Here is a 13268-nt window from a genome sequence, read left to right as displayed (position 1 = left end):
AATAAATGTAACACATTACAGAGGACACCTATCTGTAGTTTTAAAAGTCCAGTCCCCTGTAAATTAGTTCAGACAATACTTACAGCAAGGAGTCCTACATTAGAACTTCAGAAGAAAATGTCAGATATCCAACTTGTACTGTTTTTTGTCTGGGAGAGAGTTAAATTTCTTCATAGTAGCTGGCATGGTGCTATGTTTTGGATCTGTGACCAAAACACTGTTGATAACATAGGGAAGGATGGTTTAGCTATTGCTGACAGTGTCAAGGCCTTTTCTGCTCCTCACACCGCCCCACCAGCAAGTAGGCTGCAGGTGCACGAGAAGTTGGGAGGGGACACAGGCGGGACAGCTGACCCCAACTGACCATACAACATCCTGCTCAGCAATAAAAGCTGGGGGAAAGAAGGAGGAAGGGGGATATTTGCTGTTACGGCATCTGTCCTCCCAAGTACCCGTTTACGTGTGATGGAGCCCTGCTTTCCTGGAAATGGCTGAACACCTGCCTGCCGATGGGAACCAGTGAATTAATGTCTTATTGTGCTTTGCTTGCGCGTGCAGCTTTTGCTTTACCTGTTAAACTGTCTTTACCTCAACCCACAAGTTTTCACACTTTGACCCTTCTGATTCTCCTCCCCATCCCACTGAAAGGAGTAAGCGAGCAGCTGCGTGATGATGAGCTGCCTACTGGGGTTAACCCATGACAGAACTAATTCTGTCCTATTTTCACTATGTAACATGTCCATCCACTACCATGATTACTCTGGGATTTAAAATTGCTAATAACTCATTCTACCTTCTACCTGTATTAATACAACGCTGTCCAATCGGAATAATTACACCAATGTTAGAATAACAGTTTACCCTTTTTTGGGCTATAATGATTATGTCCTTAAAGAAGTGTGTAAAACATTACAGGATAAGTATTAAGTCACATCTAAATTCATTTCTGTTAGTTACTTGATCTCAAGAATTAATTCAAAGCGTCTAACAACTGCAATCTCATTTTCACAAGCTCTTAATACATGAAGAAATGTATATTACACTACAGACATTCATTTTCCACAGGGTATTTAGCTGAAAAGCTTCTAGTTGACTTGACCTAAAAATTGCAGACAAAATGCTTAAATCCCAACTTGCCGTTTCCATTTTTTTTATGCTAATAGTATGTGAAAGGCACTTTCTCCATACTAAATTAAGAATATAAGGCCCAAATTACTACTTACTTACAATCAGCAATTTATTCCTATGCACTGTTCAGCCTTATACTATCAAAGTAGTCCTGACAGTTCTTGCTTTAAGTGGCTTCCACAGTTTCTTTCCACAAAGGAGCAAAACAACAAATTCATTGCAAAAAGGGAAATTTTGTTACGTTAGTATAAAGCTAGTTACAAATTAATGCTGTCAAGTCCACTTCATGAAGGGTGAACTGCTACCTTACAGGGTTTGCTTGAACAGTTCAATAAGAATTGATATTCCTAAATATTCTCCTTTGAGAAGTCCAGCATAGCAGAGAGGAATTTGAATTAAGCAGAAATCCCATGATTCAGTGACAAAACAGAATGTAACATCTATTTTAACCATGAAAAACTTCCATTAACATCACAGATACCAGAGATAATGTATGTATAGCAAGGTAACAACAGATTGCAGTTTTTCAGAGAATACATAACCTTGTTAATTTTAAAGAAGGTTATGCAGAAGACATTAAAGGAGTGTGTGCATCTTGCTTACCTGGTTCATATTTTAACAGTTTTGGTATATTTGAAAAAGGCTGTTTGTTTGGGGATTTTTTTGAACCTGAACTGAAACCCTGAGCACCCAAATCCTCTCCATAACTTTTCATTCAATGCCTTTCCAGTGCAAACTGTCAAGATAGAAGCTTATCTGCTGTTAAGACATTAATCATTTATGTGTCTCCAGTCTGTAGATGGAGAGTGTATCCCATAGGGTTTTCTCGAGCCTCTACAGGTCACATTTACAGGTCACAAAAACAAACACCTTCAATCCCACTTTTCAGTCTACTGGTCACCCACTGTAACTCATAAACCATTCAACTCATGTATTTTCAATAGCATCTTCCACCTAATGTGTTGGCCACAGACTGCATAAAAATCTTAGCTTCCAAATGGTCTCAGCATAGACTGTCAGAAGGTATGAAGCAGAAGGTTAAGTCCGTACTCAAGGAGAAAAAAGCAGGAGAAAATGTTAAAGCAACCTGGAGCAAATATGAAAATCACTTCAATCCTCTTTAGAGTAGCAGCCAACGTAGTTTTACCCGTGCTCAGTGCTTCATCAGACACCAGCAAATACCATACCGTTCAGCATAGAGAAGAGGAACATAAAAAATATTTTAGCCCTTAATCATGTACATTCAATGAAGTCCATGGAGGCACAGGATCCTGTTGTTTCTCTCATGATGTAGTAACTAGGTTAGAACTGGTGCTTGATAATAAGACTACTCAGGAAACATTAAAAATAAAGTCATCTGTGAGAAAGACTGATCACACTTTCACAAGTTGCAGATTTGGATACTGCTTCATAACGTATGATATCAAACACAAGGATAGATTTGAATACAGTGCTTTGGATAACTGCTCCACCATTGTGAGTACCATTTCTGAAGTACACTAGAAACCTGACTATTAATTGCTAAATCATCCCAAATCACCTAGGTAACAAAACCTAGGTAGAGTTACTCACATAGAATATCCAGGACACCTAACTAAAATTTAGACACCAGCTGCTAATTAGATAATTACCACAAACAGACATTCCCAGCAGGGGCCATAACACATTTCCATTAAAGTGACCTATGCTTTGCTTTTTTGTTCCCTCCAGAGATACACCAGGGATCTCAAATACTTGCAGTTAATATCTCTTTTGCTAGCATCTCACTATTTCTGTGTCAATCCTTTACCTTTGTTATGTCCTCCCAAAGTTTCAGATGGCCCTCTCTACACTAAATTAGTCAATTATTAATTTTGCAAATTTAATGTTTAACTGACATAGTCAACCCCTTCCACTATCAAATTGAACCCTGCAGTAGCCCATGGACTATTACCCTGTATTGCAACACTGGATTTGGCATATACCATTCTTAATTTATATTGTTAATATACTTACTGAGATGTTAGGTACTCAGAGCATCCTCACATATTAAGTGTAATAGAAGCATGAGGAAAAGGGGATTTTGCTTAATGTCAGCATTGGATGGAAAAGCAAAAAAAATTCAGTAATACGGTACCAGCATGCATCTTGGAAAATTATCTTAGTTCAGTATTGTGTTGTTACTTGTAGGCAAGCCAAAAAAAAAAGAAAAAAAAGAAAATTGATAAAGGAAATGAAGAAAGTTTTGTGGTAACTGCAGTTATTCTAGTACAGTTTGACAAGTGACCAATGAAGACTTGTATCACTGTTAAAGCTGAGGGGGAATAAAGCTGGGATGACCCTAGGCCATCACAGTCCTTTAACTGGCAACAAGCAGTTTTATCAAATATATTGGAACCATGAGAAAGATGAAATGAAAGAAATGGCACAGTCAAAGCAACAATCTGGAAAAAATTACTTGTCAACTTGTGCAGCTCTAATTGGACTGACACAAGCAGGCAAGGCAGCCTTGCTCTAGGCAAAAGGAGAGGACAATGCAGCACTGAGGACAAGCATAAAAATTTTTACCTGCAAGGATGAAAACTTATAGCTGAATTTAAGAAACAAAAACCAGGCAACATTTAGAGAAGATTCAAGTCTGAGAACTGAAGAAAAACCTGTTCTCAAGAGAGTGCCCAGAGAAACGCAGTCCTGCAGCACAGAAAGGACAGTGGTAATGTTCACCCACTGAGATAGAAAAAAGCTGAAAAATGAGGTTTCTTTTAGTTACACAGCACATATGCTGATAGCTAGGTATGGGGAGGGAGCAGTCACAAAGACTGACAATTATTTTCTTTGTAAATAACTGCAGAGAGGCAGAAAGGCCAGTCTGTGAGAGCCAAATGTAAGTGGGCAGTCTCATTCTACTGCATGTACGCAGTCATATTTCTAGACAGAGTAAACACACATACATGCATACAGCACAGTGCGGCTCACGTCTTTAAGTTGGGCAGCATGGTCTAGGAGCTCCAACAACCCTCTGAACTTTTAACTTGTGTAACGTACAGCTACTTTCACTTATATTGTCCTTCATGACTATCTGGTTTTAATGACTGACTGTATTTCATTAGCATTTCAAAATCTCTATCAGCAACTTTTTTTAAAGAAATCAGCAATTTTTTTTTTATTGTTGCTTTTTCAACATTTCCTTTTTAGTACTGGTAAAGGTGATATTTAGGATAGTCATCTTTCCACATTAGCCACTGCTATGAGAAGTGATGGATAATTTTGTTGCTCACACACATCTCAATTTCTACTGTTAATTCTAAGTACTGTAGCATATCAACTCTTTTTTCCTGCTGTTCTGTCTCCTAATCCTCTTAAAGAATGAACTTACAGTGATTTGGGGGTCTGATCCTATTTTTTCAATGTGGTTATTCTAATTCTCTTCTACATTTCAGCTACCGAGGTTTATGTTCTTTTCATTGGTCCTGCAGGGCTGTGTATTTCAGGTTATTCAGGTCTTTTACCATGCTGTTTTGCCTTTTTGTTTCTCTCTTTTTGCCTGTCTTACACATTGGAAAAGAAGAACCACTTAGCTGGAGAACAGGGAGGTCAACTATATCCTCCACCAATCTTCTGAGACATAGTTAACTAGTCTATGTGTTATATCTAAATATTTAAAGTTGTAACTGATATTGGAACATTTGAATGACCAGTTTCTATAGCTATATGAATCTCTTTAAATTGCATCAGTATCAATCATGTTCATTTGAAAAGGGTCTGTTACAGAGCACAGGCTAATCAACATTAAACTGTTCCAAAAACATGTCCTGAATTGCAGTTTTCACCTTTTGTGGAACCATGCAATACTACAGTCTAAAACCATTTTTAGTGAAATGGTGGCATCTTGTGACAGAAATCGGTCACTGCAAGAATGACGGCTTTGAAAGTGTATTCTGATGAAAAACACACATAATTAGTAACCTAAACAGTTAATCTCAAGCATCTGTTTCAGTTCATTATTTACTTTACTATGAAATTGGCACATTTGCAGAGTTATTTTGAAAAACTTTTTTCTTTCCCTGAATCTCATTTATGAGTAGCGTTGCTCTTGTCCAGATTCTAAGTTACTTTCAGCACCTCACAAGTGAGTTAATGACACTCTTAGGGGAGGCAGTGACCATCTTTGTAGGTTTGATACATATTCTTGGTATTTATGAGATCCACCTATCGCCTTCAAAAAAAGCACTGCCAATCATGCAAGAATACTCTGCTGAGCAAGTTGCTTAGGAAGAAGAACAGTTTCTCAGATGCTAATCTTTTTTTCTTACTCTCATCTCCTGTGAAAATTTGGCATCCCCTCAGGTCTTCTGGCTCCTCACTCCCACTAGCCCATCAGCAGAAGCTGCCCATGCTGGCCGCCAACAAGAAAAAGGAAGCAAACAGGGTCTTGGAGGACTTTCTTCAGTTTGCAAGGAAAGGATATGTTTCATTCAAGAAGGAAAGCTTCTTCAGCGTAACACGACATCTGGATGATGCCAGAAAACTGGCATTCACAGCTACTGCCACTCACTTGGTGCCACAGAGCGGAACTGAATAGCAATGCTGTTCTTGTCCTAGTCAGGGAGGCAATCCCCCATGCGCTTGCTGTCCCTTAAACACCTGGGGTTCATTTTCTTCCAAAATTGACCAAAAAGAATACAGAGAGCCAAAGAAGAATGACTAATGTTTTTCTAGGCACACAGGAAAGTTAGGTTCAGCTTAATAACATTTCATTCAGTAACTGCAGTTCTTTACGTAGTATTTCTTCTTCATAAGGATCATTCACTGGTAACAATCTGCTACTGCAGTAAACATTAATTGCTTATGACAAGTATTTTGAAGGGACCTTTTTACTGTTTTGTATTATTGCAAACAATCAAGTTCTTCAATTTTTAATTCCCTTTCCTTCCAGGGAACTCTGCTTATTCTTTTGCCTTCTGGTAGTTTTGGGGGGGAGGTGGTGGTGTTAAGTTTTGGTTTTGTTTGTTTTATTCATAAACTTCATTTTTTACTAAAAAAGCTTTCATCTAGAATTTTTCTTAACATATGAAGATGATACCCATACGCATTAGGGGGAAAGCAGGAATAATTTTACCTTCACTCATGAATACGCACAGTAATCTTGACATAAAAGTTCTTGGTCTGTGACTGTAATACAAATAAGCATGAGCAAACACTTGCGAATTTGCAGACAATCTTGCTAATGTAAGTGAAAAAGAAGTGTGGATTTCATACACAAAACATGAAAAAGGGACTCAAATCACCACCTACCCCCCATGCACACTTCTACTTCCTGTTGTTACAGTGGTGTCACCTTCCCAGTCCCATCATCAATCCAGGGCTGAATAGAATGAAGTGTTATGGCGTCAGCCTAACCTAGTATTTAAATGAATGCAAAGAGCTACCTAATAGCTTGGGTCTAACAACCCAAATAAGGTTTAAAGGCTTAAGCCAGGGTTAAACAGTTTTTTAGGGCAGGAACTACATCTGCATAATGCTCTGTATGCCTACATGAAACAGCATCTATAAATGTCATCATGTTCCTTCTGGCTTTGAAAAATAAGATGTTATTTGCTGATATTTGGATGTGAACTTCCTGTAAAAACAGAGAAACACGCTATAACTACAGGCATTAATAGCACAAAGGTTTCTTCTACTATTTAGCAATTCTACCTCTTTATTTCTATGCTGTATCTATGGGTGTAATAATCCAGTGGATAAAAAAATAATTCTAAAAATCAAGGGGTTTTTGTTGAAATAAATTTTGCATTACTGTACTACTTCATCTGGCAAGTTGGCAACAATCTAGAAACAAGAAAAGCAGCTGTATAAAATTGTCTCCTTAAAATTAATTTGCCTCCTGCCTTTTCAGGTAGTATAAAATTAATCAGTGAATACTGATAAATCTGCACAATCTGATACGGCTAAGAAGAGAATAATCCTGTCATTGAAGTGTAGGTAATCCAATCTGCCCAGGTTACACAAAATGAGTGTATGGGCAAGTGTTTCTGTAAAAGACATCAAGTAACTCCATTTTAGTTGAGTGTTTTTAGTGACCATTGCTTCAGAACACTGGAAAATCTGCTGTGTATCAGCCATATGTAGTAAGAATGTGCTTGGTACTGATGTAATTTTCTCCTGGCAGCCACAGCAGCATTTATGAGCCCAGCAACAAAGGAACATTTGGATGATACATTCAGACATATGGGTGAGATTCACCAAGACAAAAGACAGATTTCACATCCTCTTGAGAAACCCCCAAACCTCAATGTCCCACCACAGTTACCATAAGGGGATTTCGCACTAAATCAGATCCTTCTCTGGGGACCTATTTTTAAATGACCAGCCAGGAACTAGTATGGGCAAATCTCACAGAGGAAGACAATTTTAGCCTTCCTTGGCTCCTCGGGTGAGAGAGGTGCTACATTTAGTGGCAGCCAAAGCAGCACACAGTCATAGAAGTTGTCTAAGTAATGGTATGAGTTGTTGAGTTTTTGTATTAGCCTGTCAAACTACACCAAAAGAGCACATAATTGAAGATCTAACATCAGCTTGTACCAATCTGTTTCACGTCCCCAAAAAACTGCAAAAATTCTTTCTTATAGAAGGCAGTTGTATTCACATCTGAGTCTCTCGGGGTTGTGTTTGGTCCTGCATTATTGTAACATAATGGCTACTACGTAAACCTGAAAAGGAAAAGACCCTTTATTTATACACCTACTTAGCAACTCTAGGCAGGGGTAAGAAACCTGGAGCTTTTTGCTTTCTATGGAAAGCTTTTTTCAGATATGGGTACAAAATGAATCATCCTTTTTTCAGCTAGCATGTTGAATAAAATATTTCAAACTAACAATGGCCATAAAACTTGTTTTAGTGATTCCCATAAGCTGAAGAATGGATGCCAGTGCTGTAGATGTTCAATCTTAGCATCTTCTTTATTTCTCTTACTGGAGAGCACATGCATAAGTATAAATTACACTCATCTTAAAATGTTTATTCTCGCTGGCTATAGGAAAGCACAAACTTGTCAATCAGTCAGTTCCTTCTATTACTGTTTCACTAGAAGAGGTTTCAAAAGTACTCTCCTGCAGTTATTTGATTTGTCTTAGCTTTTGCAGTCCTCAGGACCCTCAAGGATTCTCAGAAGAGATCCTTTCCTCTCCTCCTTACCTTGTGCTCAGAGTGAAAGCATTCAAACTTGTCACCAATTTTGAAAGGGACCGCTCAGACCTTTCAAATGAGCCTCCTTAGAGACAACTTCCTCTCTATCCAACTTCTGGTCTGAATCTCATCTCACTCATACCAGACATGAGTCCATGAAATAACTAACATGGTAACTATTGTTACCATGTTAACATGGTAACAATAAAATGTTGCCACAGGCTAGCCCACTGTATTTAACCTCAGAAATAGTCATATTGAATTTTGCTGCAGTTCCCTCTTCCAGTATTTTTCTCCCAGGCAAATCAGCAAAGCATGACAACAAGAATCTCTTCACAGCAAGTACGCAAACCTTTTCACAATGTCACACCTTGAAAAAAATACTTTTAATATGCATAGCTGAGCCTGCATCCCATTTTGGAAGCCTAGGACACCTTTTTTTTCCCCCGCCTTTATTACCACCCATTACTTATAAAGTTGCTGCTTCTCATTATAGTTACACCAACCACAGAAAAACTTATGCATATGGGAATAAAACTCACCATGCTGTTCATTTTTGAAGAGGATGAGCTTGCTCTCTGCTTCCGTAGGCTGTTAAGCTCTTCTGTATTTCCATCCTTTGGTTTTATCATCAGCCAACTGCCTCCAGCAGTACCTTCTGAAGAGGATCTCAGTCGTTTCTCAACAAATCTGCCTTCTCGGTATGGACTGAAGCTATTGGCAAGATCAACTACAAATAGAGAAGCAGTCAGCAATCATTACAGAGAATTACTCTCTATAAATATCTTCTTAATGAGAACACTGCTTTGCTTGAAATACTTACATTGAAAGGCAATCACATAAGAGATGTTCTGTAGAAAGCAGATCCTGCTTACCTAGATAAAAGTGTCACCTGGGCCACCAGTTCTCTGTTCAGCCCCCAATGACTTGCACACTCCGCACGCTACAGCCCAGCCTGCAGCTCCTCACTGGATCCAGAAGGACCTTTGCTCCATCCTTTCCTTTCTCCCCTCGTTCTAAGACACTTCCAAACCGCTGTCCAGTAAAATCCACCAGAGAAACTATCGCGGGTCCACACCCAACCTGCCTTACCCTGTGTCCCAAGGCAAGTCTAGGTTTTGTAGGGCTAGGTCACAGCTTTGTTACCGCTGCATGGGACAGGGATGCACACTGTTTTCGGTTTCTGTTTGGCCTTCCTAGCTCAGCTCTGCCTCTGTGCCCTCCAAACCCAGCCTGCAGCCAGCAGGCTGAATCCCAGTCCCCAACTCCAGTTAAACAATAACACATCAGGAAAGAGGAGAGAAATTACATTTTGAGGTGTTAGGGCAAATTTAGAGACAGGGAAAGAAAAAAGCATAACAGTATAATAAATGTAACACAGAAAATCTTATCTTCTTTTGTCTTTTGCGAGAGAACAGACATTTTCTCTAAAGCTTTTAAAAAAAATCCGTATCACATAAAAATATATAAAGGTATACTAAGAAATATATGGCACGTCAAACCTGCTCATACATCAATGTCACGTTCGCAATGCTATCTATAATGATATCAGCTATGAGACCAGCTAGCTACAGAAAATATCTATTACCAAAGAAAATGCACAGAAATATTTTGCATTCACATCTGGTTTTAAATACTGTTTTTACCAAACCAGATGTTCAAACCAGTCTGTTTGTAACAGATATAACTACTTATAACCATATCTTACTGAATGCCACGTAAGCTTTTTCTTATTTCATATGGCAGGATTTTATATCTTTTTTTCAACAGTCCCTTTGTACGCTTGGCCAGTTTCTAATTTTAAATACATTCTTCACCACACAAGTAAAAAAAAATAATTGCATTTTGAACAGAACTATAAAACCCTAACAATTAATCATCGACTTTTATTCAGTGCAGTATTAGCTCTACTGTTTCTGTGAACATGAATCCCATTTACAAAAATCCCTCTATCACAGTTTCAACTCCAGTTAGCCGCCTTCCAGAAATACAGATTAAATATACAACTGCCGATGCATGAGTTTCAAATGCATTGTGTATTTCTAAACATCACTCCAAGCTGCTCGCTTGCTGTTCTGCAGTACACTCTAGTTCAGATTCAAAGAATGAGCTCATTCACAGATGAGCCAATGTTGCAAGGAAGACCAACAGAGTGCTCAGGACCAGTAACATACATAAATGGAAATATTTTTTCTCCCAATTGACTATGGTTCTGAGGGAAACAGGTCCCTTCTGGTGAAAGCTAATTTAGTGGACTAATTTGACTTTATATTGCCATTTATGTACAAGATATCCAACGAAGCCTTGCAGTGACAAATAATTCAAAAAGCAAGGTTGCTTTTGATTGCTTATAATCTACATGCTTAAATAAATGTCTAAGCAAAAAGATGGGTATGAATTCATATGAGTTTACACTCATTCACCTTCCAAAACAAACACCATAAATGCAGTCTTGTCAAGTCTCACCAATTTTGACCCACCAGATACAGCCTCAGGATTATGCAAGAAAGCAGCAGTCTTTATGTTTGTTTGAGAAAAGAAACCGTCAGAGATAAATGTCTTCTGACAGGTGTCCTTCACTCGAGGGTCTGGTGCATTTATTCATCTGCATCTCTACAGACTAGGATTTCTAGGCACCACCTTTCCACTTCATCTTGTTAATATTTCCAAATTCCTTTTCATAAGCTAAAGATCCAGTGTGAAATTTAGATGGTAATTAACTCTCTCCATTTCATGTATTACATAATGAGAACTTCCACAATGTTATTTCAGATGGAAACAGAATCTCATACTCTGCCACAGAAACATCCACTCCAAGGTATTGTATAACATCAGTTGAATAGAGCAAGGAAGAGTCGGGAAATTTCAAAACCCAGATCACTAAGAAACACTGTGTTATTTTTCATAACCTGACTAAAAGAAGATTTATTTCTCTGGCGATGTTTCCATCTCAAACAATGCAACTCTTTGGCTCAAGTCCAAATTAGGCATGCCTCAATAATCCCAGCTTCAGCCTTCAACAAGAGGCGAGAATCAATACTCTCTTTCTTATTTTCTACCACAGGAAAGGACAGCTACGAACAGCACTGATGCGCGTTAGCCTGTAAAATGCAAGCTCAAAAAGCCTTTTGGTTTAATTCCTACAATTTTGGGAGCAGGGCAGAACTCATAACTTTTGAACTTCCTAGCTAGCGCTGGCAGCTCTACAAAAACACTTTATGACCAAACAATTCTTACAGAACTGAGGCAAAAGAAACCCACCAAACCCAAGAATGAAAAGACCTCGAGACATACCTTTAGAACGGTTTGTTTCATAACCCTGTTGTGTTTTAAAAGACTGAGGTTCAGAACATGAAACAATCTTAGACTGCATTACAGGAATTGTCTCTCTTGTGTGCTTGGATGGCATGCTTTCATCTCTGTCCCCACTCAGCCCCTGTGCCTTTGGAGAAGGTATCACTGGTTCTTCTTTACACTGTAACATAAAGGTTTGTAAACGTGCATTTGCCGAGTTTATTTCTCCTATGTGCCTGGCATCGTTAATATGTAGTTCATTGGCTTGCAACAATACTTTTGTTTGATTAGCAGCTGAAGTTTTGAATAAGGTATTAGATTCAACGCTACACGAGCTTGCGTGACTCACAGGAGATACACCAGCAGAATGGCCAGTACTTTCCACAATATCTGTTTCCCTCACAGGAGCAGCAGCAGGATTAAAGAAAATCTGAGAGGTAGAGACATTGTGGCCAAAATCCTCTGTGAGCAGCGCCCCAGTCCCACTGCTGGGCAGAGCATCAACCTCCGAAACAGAATCCTCCGTCAGGGCGACAAAGTCGGAGGGGGTCTGGGCAGCCGTGAGGTCAGCCGAGAGCAGCGGGGACTGCAAGGAGCTTCCCATGTACTCTGTCGTCTCAGCCGAACACAGAGGAGAGGACTTGGCGATCACAGGTTCGCTTTCCACATATGATTTAACCTCCAGCAAGCACCTGGACTGCTGTACAGAGGAAACTGACTGACTCTCCGGAACTGGTTTAGAAAATTTGTAGTGCGACGAGAAAGATTTAGGGAGAAGTTTTCGCGTGGATTGTTTGACAGAGTATCGGCTCTGCTCCTCTGCAAAGCCCGAATCATCACCCTCATTCTTCCCAGAGCTTATGCAATTTATAAAGACATTCTTATTAGCTGAGGGCTCCTTTCCCTTTTCAAAATCGTCTGTCAAAGACCTCGTTATCTTCTTGCTACGCGAGCTGCCAAAGCCAACCGAATGCCTTCCTCTGCTTTTAACGTGTTCCTCTAAGCTCAGTTTTTGAAAAGTGCTGAGAGAGGACTGAGAACCATTTGAGATGTTAACGTTTTGACTAGTCGAGTCAGGCTTCTGCTCACTCCCCTTCTTGTTATGGAAGCTAATGGAAGGAGTGCGGAAAATACTCCGGCGCTTGCCTGTGCTCCCTGAGCTGGAGTTAGTGCTGGATGGGGAGGAGGTGTGGACACCAATGGCATTAGCAGAAGAAGGTGAGGAAGGAAGGGAGTCGTGTCTCCGGCTAATACTTCTCCTGAATATTGGCAACCGAGATACTAGAGTCGATCGTCTGGATCCTGAGTCCCCCATCAGGGCACAAAGCGTCCGTGGCTCTTCACAGCCAATAAACTAATCTGGGGGGCGAAAAAAAAAAAAAAGATAAATTATTCAGTCTCAAAGTCGAAACAGGCTTTAAGTCAGCCTTAATACATGAGAAGCCAACATCAATTTTATGTACAGCTGCAAGTTGTTGCGTATGCATTACAAAAGATTTTTAGAATTTCAAAGGGATGTTCAATAGGCAGCACTGAAAACCCAGCAGCTGAGCAAAGATGTGGCTCAAAACATTCTATAGATGAGAGATACACTATTGCATATGATATATTATACAATGCGTATCACACTGGGTAACAGTATAAAATCTACTTGCTAGAAGATATACAAATATATCACCCAA

At 39.4% G+C, this 13268-nt stretch overlaps 1 protein-coding gene across 2 annotated transcripts in view; it reads right to left on the bottom strand.

The window, feature by feature from the left end:
* Positions 1-12901, bottom strand: part of CCSER1 (coiled-coil serine rich protein 1) — a 641220-nt gene extending 628319 nt beyond the window's left edge. For both annotated transcript variants that reach the window (XM_059818129.1, XM_059818130.1), the window contains exons 1-2: positions 11587-12901; positions 8835-9022 (exon numbers count right to left, since the gene is read on the bottom strand). In XM_059818129.1, coding sequence (XP_059674112.1) covers positions 8835-9022; positions 11587-12901 — 1503 coding nt within the window. The remainder of the gene's footprint in view (positions 1-8834; positions 9023-11586) is intronic.
* Between the last annotated feature and the right edge of the window lie 367 nt (positions 12902-13268).

This window comes from Gavia stellata, chromosome 5, assembly GCF_030936135.1.
Source record: "Gavia stellata isolate bGavSte3 chromosome 5, bGavSte3.hap2, whole genome shotgun sequence".
Classification (NCBI taxonomy): Eukaryota; Metazoa; Chordata; class Aves; order Gaviiformes; family Gaviidae; genus Gavia; species Gavia stellata.
This window is presented reverse-complemented; position numbering and strand designations above follow the sequence as displayed.